Below are 15076 nucleotides of genomic sequence, written 5' to 3' on the forward strand. Positions count from 1 at the left end.
CACGCACGCAACGCCTGCGCCGCCCACCGGTTTTCCTTGCTCCTCCTCCTCCTCCTCCTCCTCGAGTCGGGCTTTCCAGTTCGCGCATCTACCACGTCACTCACGTCACCTTTGCATCCACACACACACCCCTCTGCGCGGGCTCTTTTTCCAAACGAGCCGCTTTTTTTTTCTGGTTCTCCACACTACGCCATCTCAGTTAAAACCAAAACACCATGGGTGCCTTAAATCTGATTCCGCTCTTTATCCTCTTCGCTGTGGTGGCGGGGCTGGGTTGGGTGGGATATCAAGTACGCCAGCCCCCTCCCCCTCCTCTTCTTTTTCTTCTTTTGCCCTTGTCGCGTGAAACGAAAAAAAAAAGGCCTCCCGCATTGTCGAGTTGGCAGCAGCAGCGATCGCAAGATATAGCTTGAGGGCAATGCGAAAACATTGCCAATGTAGTGAAAGCCAACAAGCCACTTTTTGCGACTGGCGACTGCCGAAAATAAAAACAAAGTGAAGTCAAAAGCTAATGTGTTGCGTGTTTTTGCGTTTTTCTTGCTTTAGATTTTCCTCTACTCGGAAGAACTGGCTGAGCGCGGTACAAAGCATATGGAGAAGAAAAACGTCGTCTTTACCAAAGATGGGGCCAAGGTTGGCGTCAGGGAGGTGAGTGCGGAGAAGTATACGGATAGGACGCAGAAGGCGTTTGTGAAGACGTGGAATGCGGCGACGGAGAAGAGGTGAGTGTGTGTGATTTCTTTTCCTTTTCTGGGAGGGGGTGGGGTTGGTGCTGGTGCTGGTGCTGGTGGTTGTACAGATTGAGTGGGGTTTGAAAATGCAATGCGAATGGTTTGCTGACTTTTTTTGTGATAGTGGGTCGTCGAGGAGGTTGACGAGATAGATTGGAGGTGGGTTTGGGTTTATAGGAAGGGGCGGTTGTTTAACTTGCCATTTGGCTGGGGGGGAGGGAAGCAGGCTGGTTTGATAACGGGCTGGGGGAGTATATGGGATTTTTCCTTTGGGGGGTATGGGAATGAGGAGATGAACACAAAGTCCCCTTTTTTTGCTTTTTAGCTCTTCTCTCTCAATGTTCTTTGAGATGATAGATTGAGTATCATTATGGCAACTTTGGTATGGATTCGGCACACGACCGGTTTTTTGGTGATATTGCATACAGCTGACTGATAGGTCCGGGGTTACTGGTTGGGATGCGGGAAATAAAGTGTGGCGGGCTGAGGCAAATACCGTGTACATGGAATGAAGAATCGAGGTTCAGATAGCCTAGGTATATTGAGAGAGGATAGGCTGACATGGCTACTGTTGGCCCGATATAATACTATACTAAACCTCCTTGCTGCACATCAAGCTATATCCGGGCTTCAACCGGGTTCCACATCACTAACCTCTCTTCACCTTCTTGTACATTACTCAAGTCGCCACTGTCCTTTTGGGTGGTTCACATGCTAGACAAAAGCTAATCCTCCCATCCCCACACCGAAGCCATGCATTCGTACACAGCGGGGTAGCCCTCTTCCGAACCACACACTACCATCCCACCAAACCCTTAGTAGTAGCACCCCCTCACCTGCTGCATTCACAGCAACGCAAGAAAAAAAAAGCGTAACCACACCTCTGCCATGCACAACGCAACAAAACCCCTTTCGAGCCCCGCAATTTCTCTTTGAGATATGTACGTAGGCGCCTAAAAATCCAACAAGTACTACTTTCGAATGCAATTAACTTGACTATTTCCACCGAAACGAGCCGGGATATACCCGATGCCACCGAGAGAGAGAGAGGCTCAGCGGTCCGTCGATCACCCTTCCTCGGCCGAAAAAAAAAGGCCGCCCGCTTTTAGTTGTCTCACCGCCGCGGCGGCGGCCCATGGTCGTTGGGCAATTTGCGTTGGGGCGGCGGTTAACCACTGGAACACTGCGCAGATCAGATAGTATAGAAAAGACAAGATGAAAGAATGAAACGAGGAAAACCCTTGTCCTCTTCTTCTTCTTATCATGCAGTACTCATGCATGTACATGTGCATGTCAGACCACGCTAAAAGCTGTTTGCACATGAATTTTTTGGGGGGGTTTCTTTCTTTCAGCTTTTGCGGAAGGGAGGGGAATATGGACCGGGGTAGTATGTACGTGACTGAGTTTCTAGAACTAGTAGCACCGGGGGGTATTGGTGCGCTGTCCGATACGCCGTTGCATTTGCTCTTGCATGTGTAGATCTTGTGTATTTGCGACAAATACGGAGGGGGTTGCAGGGGTGGTCTAGAGTATTTGTTCGGTTTGCTCGGTTGCTTTGCTTTTTCTAGGCAGTCGGTTCGGTGTTTAGAAAAGGTGTAGGGGTAGGTGGTTGGTGGTCGAGGTATAAAGGGTCTTGTATCACACGAGCATTGCATAGGTTGGATTTTGTTTTGTTTTTTGCTGTGAGATGGGTAGTTGGGAAACACATTGTCCTTGAATCTATCGATAGTTTTCGGGGGTAAAGATGTTTCTTGAGACCATCTCTGATCGTGTTGGGTTTGAGGTGGTGAGTGCGAAGGGGATTGTGTTTTCCTTTGGGGTCTTTCTGGCTTCGGTGAGTGGGATTTTTACTACTATTTTCCCCTCTACTACGTACATGGCACGTGCACTTCCTGTATACAACATGCAGTCCACTATCAAAAGAAACAGCGTACGAATGACATTCAACGCAGATTGCCATTTACGTCCTAGGTTGCGGCGTATACAATTTATTCTTCCACCCGCTCCGAGACGTTCCTGGACCTCTTCTCGCGCGGGCCGGTCCCCTTCCATATGTGATCAAGACGCGTAGTGGTGAAATTTCCAAATGGATTACGCAGCTGCACGAAGAATATGGAGATGCGGTTCGCGTGGCTCCAAATGAGGTTTCGTTTACTTCGGCAGACACTGCATGGTCTGACATTTACGGCTTCCGCACGGGCAAGTACAAGGGTACAGGAGCGTACCTGAAAGATCACGCGTGGTAGTAAGTATCATGTCAACTGTGTGGTTTGTCGATATGAGGAGCAAGATTGCTGACAATAGTGCTTGCGTAAAAATAGTCCCAAACCCATCAGTGGCGTACGGTCTATGATCAGTGCCGACGAAGAAGCTCACTCTCGCCAGCGTCGTAACCTTTCGCACTTGTTTAGTGAAAAGTCGCTTCGACAGCAGGAATCTCTTCTCCGGGGCTACGTTGATTTGCTTGTCCAGCGGATGGGTGAGCATGCTGCACGAGGAGAAGTCATGGACATTGTTCGCTGGTACAGTGAGTATTTTCAACCTTTTTTTTTTGCACGTCTAAAAAAAAAGGGGGAAGAGAAACAAACTGAGTCACGATGTGTAAAACAGACTACACAACCTTTGACATCATCGCCGACCTCGCCTTTGGTGAATCTCTCTACTGTCTGCGCGACTCGGAAAATCACGAATGGATCGACCTAGTCTACGGCGCGGTGAGTGTGGCAAGCATAATGTCAACCCGCAAGTATGGCTTTGTAGGATTCTACGACTGGGCTCGCAACCTCTTCCAGGACACAAGGCAGAACGAGGAGCGCCGCCGCCAATTCAGTCTCAAAGCCTCAGCCAAAGTATCGGAGCGTCTCGCACAGATTGAAAACGGCGACGACGACAAACCGGATTTCTTCGGCCAGCTCATGCGCAACCACGTTAGCGAAGAGAAACGGCTGTCGCGCGCCGAAATGGATGCAAACGCCGTTACGTTTCTGACTGCCGGCAGCGAGACGACTGCTACAACACTATCTGGATTCACTTTTTTCGTCCTCCGACGCCCAGACATCTATGCCAAGATGGTCCAAGAAATCCGCTCTGCATTCACCTCTCTCGCAGACATTAATGCGGAAAAAGCAGCGCAGCTTCCTTACCTCACCGCTTGCATCCAGGAAACGCTGCGTATGTATCCCCCCGTCCCCACTGGTTTCCCGCGCGTTGCTCCACAAGGCGGAGGCAATATCTCGGGACACTACATTCCAGGAGGTACTTCTGTGTATGTCAGTCAATATGCCATGTACCATTCCTCGCGCCATTTCAAGGATGCAGATGCGTTTGTGCCGGAGCGATGGCTCGAGGGTGCGAATGAAGAGTATAGTGGTGATAAGAAGGAGGGATGGAATCCATTTAGTTTTGGACCGAGGAACTGTATTGGGAAGAAGTATGTCTCTCTATGTTGTTCCCATTGGGGGAGCATTGGAAAAGAATAAAGCTAACTTGGTGGATAGTCTCGCTTGGGCCGAACTCCGTCTTGTTATTGCTTCCGTCTTCTTCTCGTTTGATCTCGAGCTGGTGGATAAAGAGAGCGATTGGATGGCGATGCAGAAGGTGTTTACGCTTTGGAAGAAGCCGGGGTTGATGGTTAGGCTGAAGGCTGCGCAGGTGTAGGGGTGGAGCAGTTGACGAAATGGAGCAAGCGAGTGAGATAATGTTCGTAGGTCGTTTGTTTGCCTATCTAGCGACTTCTTATCCCATATTCCACATAACCTCTTTTATCGTCATTATCCATCTCCTGTTATCTTTCTCACCAGGATGACTGCACTGAACTATATAGCACCTCAACGTTTTTCCATATCGAATTCCAGCCTTGATATATTGCTTGCCTATTCCACTCATACCTCTTCGTCTAACTTGCCTTTTCCCTTAAACTTTGCTATATTACATATGAAACTTTTTCTCCTCAAAAAGATCCATGCGTATGCACATGTACATTAGTACAGCAAATGTGTATGTCATCTCATCTAAGCATTAACTCAAATGTCTCCTGCAAATCAAACCAAAAATATCGGAAAGACCCAAAAAACATATGACATTTCTACTATACGATCGTGGTACAATATATACTAGTACAATTACGGCAGTGGCACGACGATCCATTACTGAAAAGGAGAGAAAGAGAGAGATACAGAAACAGAGACTGGGGGAGATAAAATAAGCATTTGGCCATCCTTGCAGCTTAGTCTATCGGTGATCGTACCCTCAAACTCTATTTTATAACTAACGATCAAATGCATGACAGCTTTGGACTAACTTGGCACCTCATAATCTGGAAATTAAGGTTTACAGCTTTTCTTAGTCATACTTTGTACACATCGCCGTAACCAAAGTTCGATAGTCAGTTTCGACTGAACCAAATTATTTTTTTGCATAAACGTTCGTTCTCTATACCCCTTATATCGCTTTCCAAAAAAACACTCCCGGTTCTAACATTTCCCGCCCCCCCCCCCTTTCAAATTACCCTTGCACTAACCCATTCCCGTAGTGGCTTTCTACAACCCCCTTCAAACATCAATTTTTGTCTAGGCAGACACATTTGTAATATAAATGTTGATTTCTTAGCCTACATACGTAATCTAATGTAAGCCCCCAAGACCTAAACGGCGAACGAAGGAAAGTCCGAGACACTCCGACGAAGACGACAAGAAAGACAAGACATTCTGCGTAGACACCGATCCAATAAAATCCAAGACATTACTTTTCTCCGCTTGTCTACCTACACACAGTCCCCTTCCCCTCACGCTCAGCATTACGCAAATAAAAAAACGACAGGAGGGCACGGACACCAAATGTGCATGTTATCCGAGCGAAAAGTACAGTAAGCCCAGTTCGCCTTTCCAAAATGTCATTCGCTACAAACAAACTAAAAAAAAGTCCGAAACGATGACAATCTACATCGATCAATCCCAGTGCATGCGATTTTCCATCTTGGCCGATAAAAATGATAATATATGAAAGAAAAAAGCAACAAGGAAAGACGCCAGAAACACCCTAGCCTCGTGATAAATTTCCATGTAACAAATTATATATATTTTGTTTTCTTAGCTAATGTGTACGTATACACACTCCTCTAGTTTCCAAACTGGATAAATTCAAGATACACAAGTGCGAAAGAGGGGGGAAGGGGGAGGGTTTAAAAAAAAAAAAAAGAGAGGGCGGCGCCAAGGGGTCCCCTTGGTTCGCATGGACAAGGCTAAATAAATCAAAGTTGGGGGGAGGGGGGCTGCTTGGGCCACTCACCCAACCCACCCCCGGAACGTTCTCTACTCGAATAGATGGCGCACACCCCGGTATAACGGGTGTGCGTGATGTGGGATGTGGGTATGGAGGCAAGTGGTGGAAGAAAGGAAAAGAGGAGATACGGAGATACGGAGATGAGAGTATTATGCGACGGGAAACGGACAAAAAAAAAGACAAAGAAAGACAATACGAAGGGAAAATGATTTTGCATTAGCATCCGCGCCGGAGTTGGGGCGGGCTGAGCTGAGCCGGTATTCGTATGATTTCAGTGAGTGTGTGGCTTCCCCCCCCCTGGCGCCGACAAAGCCGATAATAGCACACACACACACACACACACACACACATATGTCACTCGGGCTATACGATTGAGACGGGATTGTTTCGTTTTTACTCGTGGCCCCTCCCACCCCCTCCCATATCACACATGACATATTACACATGATATATTACGATTCTTGGTAGACTACTAAATCAATCTGTGGGGCTTGTTTGCGCACTGTGTTTTGCCACCGCTTGTTAAGAGAGAGAGAGAGAGCGAGAGGGAAATAGCCTAGGGCCTAGGGAACAAAGCGGGCCAGAGAATTATGCTTAATATTTGCGAACCAACCTTATCTGCTTACGCTGGCTAAGTTGGTTTAGTGCCTGTTGTAACAGCAGACCCCCCCCCCCCCCGGTAGATGTTAAGCGAATCGGAAAACGGGGTGAATTTTTAGTAGGGGTATGGATTAGGGCCAAACAGGTAAAAAAGGACAAAGTGCGGTGTAAGCTGGAGGGAGACAGGATCGGATGCGAACGGATAGATAGGCAGTTTGGTTCCTTGTTTGCAGCTGGAGTGGCTTGTTACGTATGTAGGTATGGGTTAGTCGGGGAGTTAAAGGATGGAAGGGGTGGAGAAAGCCAACGCTGGGCAGGCTTGAGTAGGAAGCCGGATGACGCGGCATGTTGGCAAATGGGGTGGGTGTTGAAGGTGGATGAGGGCAGTGGAAAAGAGCACGAGGAAGCATTGGTGGTGGCATCTTGGCTGGTGGTGCCAAAGTCGACGGCAGTGTTTGTGTGCGTCTTGGCTGGCTTGAGTGTGACCCAGCGCCAATAAAGGCCAAATCGGGCCTTTGACTGTCTAGGGCAGCTGAGACGCTAGGTGCCGTGGCGTTGTGGAGGCAGGTTCTGCTAGGAGGGCAGGCCAGGTGGGCAGGCAGTGGAGGGAGAACAGAAGGGATTGCACAAGTGAATCGAGGGCGTGGATCGTGTGTGGGTGTATGCACACGGACGGTTGGAGCAAGGCGTACAGCACTGTGTAATAAGTCGGTAGCGTTGAAGCGGCGAGATGCAGGAGAGTGTGGCCGAGCACAGGCATGTCATGTGGGCGACCAAGGGACGGGCTGGGTTACCGTGTGGACGGGTTTGGGATGGGCGTGGCACGGTGGTAAGCTTAAACGGCATGCACTAAGCTTGATGTCATTCGCGGGCGAGTGTGTCTGTCTGGCTGCGGTGGTGCAGGCTGAGTGAGACTGGGGGTTGATTACGTTTGGGGCCGCGTTGGGTCATGTCGAGCGGTGCTCAGTGCTCGTGGGAAAGCTCCACGTAGGCCACAAGGGAGAGCGGCAGGCTGATTGCCAGCACCAAGGGCGCCGAGCAGAGCTGGCGGCTTTGGGCGCGTCTTGTGCGCACACGGCCAAGGGCGCCATGGAGCACTCAGGCGCAGTATGGCCAGACACAGGCGGTTGGGACGCCTTGGCTGTGCTTGGTAGATTGGGGCACCGCCCGCCTCGACCAGCCAAGCACGACAAGACGGATTGCCGGACTGTCACGACTGGGCCCGCCAAGCGGCTGAAGGCTTGTCGAAAATAAAGATTCGTTTAGAGTTAAAGCTTGGCCGGCCGATGCCCATGGCGCTGCCCACCAGAGCCGTGGCAGCCGTGGCAGGCTGGGCGCTTCATTTCCTCGAGCCTGCAGGCGCGTGTCCATGTGTGCTTGCGGCCATCCGCGCCTCTGCGCTTTTCTACCCTCCTCCGTGTGCTGAGCATCGCCACGCACACGACTCCACGCCGCGTCCACTACCTCCTCACTACCGATACCCCCCAGCACGCCATCCAGCCCTAGACCCAGTCAGCACAGTCAGCGGCCTCCGAGCAAAGCTTGTCTCGGCTGCTTGTGGGCCTTATTTGGCTATCAGCCGCCACTCCACGCGCGGCGGGCGATCCAGAGACGCCATCCCAACGCCGAGAAAGGGCCAAAAGTCCTTTCTGGGGCCCAAGCCTGCGCTGCCCTGGCCTGCCCTGCCCGTGAGCAAGTACATGAGCCCAGATGACTGCTCGTGGCTTTTGCAAAAGTTTCGCCTTTTTTTCCTCGTCCGCCTGCTGTCTATCCACTCCCATACCCACCCACGCCCACTTGTCCTGACTCTGCCTCCCCGGCGTCGTTTCACCTCGCTAGCCTTCCGCCCAGCACCCGGCCAGCCTTGATCTGACCGCACAGCCACACACACACTCTCTCATCCACACCCACCAGCTCCCCTCTCGCACACACACACACACACCTTGTCACAATCACTGTTGCAGTCGCACGTCCTCCTGTAAGTCTCTGTCTCTTGTTTCGTCTCGCCTACTAGCTACCTCCACTCGGGGGTCAGGCATTGTACTAGCTATTATGCCTACTCTCGCCAGATCCCGACGCTGCCGGGCACACCCACTCTCTCCACTGCGACTTGTACTTAACCCCAAATACACTCGCTCTACCTGCCACCACCCACAAACTGACATTGACCCCAAAGACACCCATGAGGCACTGACCTCGCATTACTACGGTACCGTTTTGCTACCACACGCCACACGCACACACACATACACACACCCCTACCCCTGCTACCACGGCCACCACCACTGCCATGGAGACCTACCACGGCCACGTCCGCACCCCCAACGATGCCATCATTCTGTTCGAGGCCTGCCGCATTGGCATATTACCGCGCGTCCAGCGCCGCCTGTCCGAAAAGGAGCGCCAGCAGATCAAGTCGGGCTCAGTATTCGTGTGGGACGAGCGCGAGGCCGGCATGAGACGATGGACCGACGGAAAATCATGGAGCGCCAGCCGCGTCTCTGGCAGCTTCCTCACATACCGAGAAATGGAGGGCAAGCGAGGAGGCAGCGCTGTGCCTACTCCGCCAGTTGCAAAGCGCGCAAGCGGAAAGTCGCCAGACGGCTCTGCAAACGGAGACTCCGAGGGCGAGGGACCAGACGGCTACCGATACAAGCCCGACGGTCTGATGAAGCAGTCCTTCAGCATCACCACCCAGAGCGGACAGCACCTCCACCTCATCAGCTACTACTCGCGCTCAAACTCCAACAACCTCCCCCAGCCCACAAACGACGCCCAGTTGCGACACATCCGACCGCCTAAGAACATGTACCCAGAGTCTGCAGTAAACGAGACTCAATCCGTGCCTGCCGTCACTCGCGGCCCCATGCCTGGTTCCCCATACAATCCTCCAGGCCACAGCATGGCCCCTTCTTCGCCATACACACGCGGCGGCCCTGTCGCGCCCATGTATGCCGTCCCCATCTATCCTCCCACGCCTCCGAATGGCTCTTCTCCATTACACGCCTACTACCCACAGCACCCTTACTTCTACCCCGGCGTAGTCTATGCACAGCCCCAATATCACCCCCAGGCCCATGTCTTTGACCGCGCCCCGCCGCCAATCGCACATCCTCACGCTCCCCAAGGCCACCATCCCATGCTTGTGCAGCACCCCGCCTATGCCGCGCACGCTGCTCACGCTGCCCAGCAGTACATGACGACACCTCCATTGCGCACTCCATCCGCCGCCGATCACACTCAACGTCAGCAGCATCTGCAGCGAGTCGGCGCACCTGCTCCTCCACCAGCACCTGCGCAATCCATTCCCGAGCAAGGCCCCCAACTGCCAGCCATCAACGGTGCCGTCGCCGCCTCGGCAGGTGCCAATAGGCCACCAACGCCAGAGACTTCTGACAAGTCGGATCCTCGCCCATTAGAGCCTAGCGGCGCTCTTGCTACCACATCAGCACCCCCACCACCCTCGAGGCCCCTGCCAACACTCGACTCGCTGCTCAATGGCGATGTCCAGATCAAGGACAACCAGAGCACCAGCCGTTCTGGCAGCCGCAGCCCAAACACTGCATCGAGGTTTCCCCGCGATCTGGCCCCAGAACGACTTGCCAAGAACAGCACAGCTGCCGACAGCAGCGCACTGAACAAGCTCAACAGCGTCTTTGTCCGATCGTAGTAGCGCATTTCGCCCTCTCGGACCAAGCATTGTGTCTTCGCTTCTTTGGTTATCTATTTAAACACGCGTGATGATTTACTCGCGGCTTCTTTTTTTTAAACTTATTTATTGGCTTCTTTTTCTTGTTCCCGAATCAAAGGGAAACTGTCGTTTCAAAGCATTTTTACGAAACTGCATCAGGGCGGCGTTTGCAAGGTAGTGCGGCTACCATCTGAGATTTAGGATGGGGCCTAAATGGGCAAGGCAAAGCATGAATTTAGAGCATCGGCTTGTTTATCAGCCAGGCGTTTTTTTTTGTTCAAGGGAGTCTGTTCACCGGCAAGCGTGGTTGTTACTACGGGTTTCGCACAGGTGTGTTGCTTTTTTTGGACAAAAAGAAGAAGGGAGTTTTCTAGTTGCAATGCAATGGTTCATGCCAAGAATGGCCTCCTTACTCTAGTGTCTTGAAGTTGTGTCGTGTGTGTGTGTGCGTGCACCGCGCTTATTTTAGAGTTTTAAACTTGTTTTCATGCTTAGTTTTTGATGCGCGGAGATGGGCGCGCTCGTGATAAGCGCTCTATCTCTTTTGCTACCCTACTAGCACATTGACATGACACGCACACTTGCATGCATTGCCCATGGCTCTCTCTCTCTCTGCCCACTATCGATCATTATTTCCCCGCTTTGGTAACACCTTCCCCAAATCCAATCAATCACCCTGACCTCCATGCTTCCTTTCCCCCCCCCCCTTCCCCCCAATAACCCACATCTCCACCACTGAAGCATGTTGTGCTTCCCTAATCTGGAATTCCCGAAACGCAGCTTCCGTTTACGGTTAAAGGCGCCGTCAAATTAGTAGCTATCATGTAACCCCATATTTTTTTGCCTCACCTTTATCCACAAGATCAATCATTCCCCTTCTTTCAACCCGGATTTTTCCGCAGGCGGGGAGGGCGGCGGCATGCGGGCGAGCGATTAGCGACACATAAGTACAACGCTTTTTTTTTTGTCTTCTAAAGCCCCGCAAAATGATTGTGATAACGTCGGGCTTTTTTTTTATTGCCGCCCCCCCCCCCCCCCCCCCCTCCTTTGGCGAAGGGAAGGGGGAGGGGAATATCAGACGATTGGAAAAAAAAAGAAAAGAAAAGAAAAGGCCACCCTTTTTTTGGATTCCGCGCTGCCTGTAAGTTCAAGGATGAGGAGGTAAGTAAGTGGCGGGCCGAACCAAGCTTTATCTTATCATGGACAAGCAACAAAAGTGGGCTGGAGATAGTAGACGGGTAAAAAAGACGAACGGGCTCCAACGGGACTCCAATGGCCACTCCCCCCTCCCCCGAAAAGGAAAGTTGGAGGCGGGAGAAGAGAGAGAGACATACCGTTGGATCTGCAGGCAATTCGGGTGGGTTAAGTTACATAAGTTCGATATACTTAATAGTTTCTTTTTCTTTTTCTTTTGTCTTGATTGATATCCCCATTGTCCCCATCTGTGTGTTCCACCACAAATCACTGCCATCTTCTTTGTCTTAGGGGGAGTGTGAGTGTGTATGTATGTGTGTGGCAAACTAAAAGCGCCAACTCCTACAGTCCTCCCCTCCCCGCCCCAGCAGCACGCCATGGCATCCGCAGCCCCCGCAGCCCCTCTGTCCACAGTGAAGGATGTCGAGAAAGATGCAGTGGTGCAAGATAGCATTGTGCCAAAGGGCACGGTAGCAGAGAAACTTCTCAAGCACTCGCACGATGCGGATGCAGCTATGAAAGCGTTTGAAGGGATGGAAGGCCAGGTGGTTGAGCTTACCGAGGAGAAGAGTAGGGCGTTGTTGAGGAAGATTGATTTGCATTTGATGCCTGTAAGTTACCATCATGTTTCCCAATCCATTCCATCCACCTTTTTTTTTTACATTCTCCAAATACCAACCACGAGTTTTTAAAGATCATGTGTCTGGTATACGGACTTAATTACCTCGACAAAACAACCTTATCCTACGCCAGCATCATGGGACTCAAACTCCCGCCTTCAAGCAATCTGCTCAAGTCGGGCATTAATCTCACGGGAGACGAGTACTCGTGGCTGGGAAGTATGTTTTACTTTGGCTATATCGCGTGGGAGTATCCGACGTCGAGATTATTGCAGGTTTTGCCTTTGGGGAAATATTGTAAGTAATCCCTTCCCCCCACAACATACACACACTTCCCTTTCTCTCTCTCTCTCTCTCTCTCTCAATCGAAAAAAAAAAGACAAAAAAATCCTTAAATCTAATGAGTTATACGATAATTCTGTAGCGGCCTTCAACATCATAATCTGGGGCCTAATCCTCTCCTGCTTCGCCGCGGTATCCAACTTCGAGGGCGCGCTCGCCATCCGCTTTTTCCTCGGCGTCTTCGAAGCAGCCGTAACACCGGGCTTCGCGCTCTTCACCTCGCAATGGTACACGACGGCGGAGCAAGGCTCGCGCACCGCCATCTGGTTCAGCTTCAACGGGTTCGCGCAAATCTTCGGCGGCTGCCTCGCCTACGGCATCGCCGTCGGCTGCCGCAAACTCGGCACCGAGATTGAGCCGTGGAAGATTGTTTTCTTGGCTACCGGCCTGCTGACCGTGTGCTGTGGTGTCGCGTTTTTGTGGATTATGCCGGATAATCAGTTGAATTGTCGGTGGTTGAGTGATGAGGATCGCGTCTTGGCCGTCGAGCGGATTCGGGTTAATAAGCAGGGGGTGGGCAATAGGCATTTCAAGTGGTATCAGTTGAAGGAGGCGTTGCTGGATCCGCTGAGTTGGGCGTTTTTCTTTTATGCCTTGATTGCTGATATTCCGAATGGTTCGTCTTTTTTTTTTCTTCCCCCTTCTCCTTCCCTTCCTTACTTACTCCTGCTTATTTATTTATTTTGCTAATTGATACTGACGTATGCAAAAGGCGGCATTTCAAACTTCTTCTCCCAACTCATCGTTGGATTCGGCTACACGCCTGAGCAATCCCTCCTATACGGTACCCCGGGCGGCGCCGTCGAAATCGTCTTCCTGATTGCCTGCGGCTGGGCCGGCGATAAGTACGGGAACCGCATTCTGATTTCCATGATTGGCCTGCTCACTGCTATCCTCGGCATGCTACTCATTGTCGCGCTGCCGCTATCCAGCAATTCGGGGCGCCTGGCGGGATACTATCTCACACAGGCAAGTCCAACGCCATTTGTGGCGCTCTTGAGCTTGGTGGCGAGTAATGTGGCGGGGTATACGAAGAAGACGAGTGTAGCAGCCATGTTTTTGATTGGATATTGTGTTGGGAATATTATAGGTATGTTTGCCTCCTTTCTTTGTATCATTTCCCTTGGCACCACGAGGAGAAATTGCATATCCGACGACATACTACATACATACATGAAAACTAACATCAACTCCCATTCTCCAGGTCCCCAGACGTTCCGCCCTTCAGACGCACCCCGCTACGTCCCCGCCGAAGTCACAATCATCGTCTGCTGGGGCGTATGTCTCGGCATCCTCGCCTTCATCCATTTCTACTGCGTACGCCAAAACAAGAAAAAGGCATTAATTCGAGCAGCACCCGATTATGTCAAGTTGGAGAATCAGGAGTAAGTTTTCTTTCCTCCCCCCCCTTTCCTCCTTCACAGTTCAGAAAAAAAAAGCTTTCCAACGCGGACCAAAGATATAAAAGCCCAATTTCTGATTGTTATCCTAGATGGCTCGATCTCACGGATAGAGAAAACCCAGAATTCATATATACATTGTAAATCCGACATATACATAATCAACCAATCAACCAATCATTCTTTATTCAAAATGACAAAAAAAAAACTTAGTCATTCATTCATTCATTCATTCTCCTCATACTCTAGCACGTCGCAAGCATACTCGTCAACGCACTCTTCTCCGCACTCGTAATCGTCAACCCATACACGCTCTTGACCTTGATCCACATCTTACTATACGTGCAGTAGTAGCTCGTTAGCGGGGGCTTCCAGTCCTCGGGTCCTTTATCTCCTTTGGCCTGGTTGACGTTGTCGGTGACGGCGAGAAGCTGGGGGTTGGTCAGGTCGTTGGCAAAGGCCTGGCGGCGGGCCGTGGTCCAGGATGCTGCACCGGACTGTTTTTTTTTCGTCAGTTTCCTTGTTCTCTCTCTCTCTCTCTCTCTCTCTTCTGTTTTTATCAAGGAGGAAAAAAAAAAAGAGGGAAAACAAACCTTCCAGGCATTACTCAATGGGACCATGTGATCAATATCGACGTCACTTGCTGCCGTCCATGTTGCGCCGTCGTATGGGCTATACCACGAGCCGGAGACCGACGCGCATGCACTGTCGGTTACGACGTTTGTACCATCGCGCTTGAGCACCGTCTCGCGCGTGTTGCAGGCACCAGATTGAGTGATCCAGTGAGGGAACAGGTCGCGAGAGTAGCCGGTTTGTGGGCCTTGGGCTGCGACGGTGAGGCCGGCGAGCTGGGTTGTTGCTTCGGCCTTGGAGGGCACGTTGGGAGGAGCGCGGGCGGAAAGGTTGGATGGGGCAGGGGCGGCGGAGGCGATGGCAGCGGAGACTGCGGCGATGAGGAGGGAGGTCTTCATCTTTGTCTGGATTGTTGGGGGGGGGGGGAGAGAGAGAAAATAGGAAGAGTAATATGTCAATTGAGATATGGAAACCCACAATCAGAGGTAGACACTCGACAGTGAAGCCGATGTCATGCACAATGGGTACGACAGTACGTACAACCACCCTCCATCTTATATACAATTTCCCACCCAGTCTTTTCTTTTCTTACCATACTGTCCACCATCATCTTTTAGTCCCGGCCCTCTCCGCTCCTCTTCCCGT

At 51.3% G+C, this 15076-nt stretch overlaps 5 protein-coding genes across 5 annotated transcripts; 3 read left to right on the forward strand and 2 right to left on the reverse strand.

Moving 5' to 3' along the window:
• Positions 1-294: 294 nt before the first annotated feature.
• On the reverse strand, positions 295-1282 carry PSV08DRAFT_2891 (uncharacterized protein). The gene has a single exon (XM_066092586.1). The coding sequence runs from the start codon at positions 1234-1236 to the stop codon at positions 502-504; it is 735 nt and encodes a 244-aa protein (XP_065949996.1). The 5' UTR covers positions 1237-1282; the 3' UTR covers positions 295-501.
• Positions 1283-2475: 1193 nt separating this feature from the next.
• On the forward strand, positions 2476-4427 carry PSV08DRAFT_376403 (cytochrome P450; the record flags this gene model as incomplete). The annotated part of the gene is made up of 5 exons (XM_066093323.1): positions 2476-2517; positions 2684-2976; positions 3053-3258; positions 3342-4161; positions 4229-4427. The coding sequence occupies 5 exons, from the start codon at positions 2476-2478 to the stop codon at positions 4386-4388; spliced, it is 1521 nt and encodes a 506-aa protein (XP_065949997.1). The 3' UTR covers positions 4389-4427.
• Positions 4428-8901: 4474 nt separating this feature from the next.
• PSV08DRAFT_398151 (Gti1/Pac2 family-domain-containing protein) lies at positions 8902-10281 on the forward strand (the record flags this gene model as incomplete). Its single annotated transcript, XM_014218499.1, has 1 exon — positions 8902-10281. One exon carries the CDS (start codon positions 8902-8904, stop codon positions 10279-10281), a length of 1380 nt encoding a protein of 459 aa, XP_014073974.1.
• Positions 10282-11873: 1592 nt separating this feature from the next.
• Positions 11874-14193, forward strand: PSV08DRAFT_406660 (major facilitator superfamily domain-containing protein; the record flags this gene model as incomplete). Its single annotated transcript, XM_014218498.1, has 6 exons — positions 11874-12107; positions 12191-12413; positions 12541-13074; positions 13171-13548; positions 13663-13843; positions 13951-14193. The coding sequence occupies 6 exons, from the start codon at positions 11874-11876 to the stop codon at positions 14000-14002; spliced, it is 1602 nt and encodes a 533-aa protein (XP_014073973.1). The 3' UTR covers positions 14003-14193.
• PSV08DRAFT_406661 (uncharacterized protein) lies at positions 13927-14829 on the reverse strand (the record flags this gene model as incomplete). Its single annotated transcript, XM_014218497.1, has 2 exons — positions 13927-14355; positions 14452-14829. The coding sequence occupies 2 exons, from the start codon at positions 14827-14829 to the stop codon at positions 14104-14106; spliced, it is 630 nt and encodes a 209-aa protein (XP_014073972.1). The 3' UTR covers positions 13927-14103.
• Positions 14830-15076: the final 247 nt, after the last annotated feature.

This window comes from Bipolaris maydis, assembly GCF_028858645.1.
Source record: "Bipolaris maydis strain C4 unplaced genomic scaffold PSV08scaffold_1, whole genome shotgun sequence".
NCBI classification, from domain to species: domain Eukaryota; kingdom Fungi; phylum Ascomycota; class Dothideomycetes; order Pleosporales; family Pleosporaceae; genus Bipolaris; species Bipolaris maydis.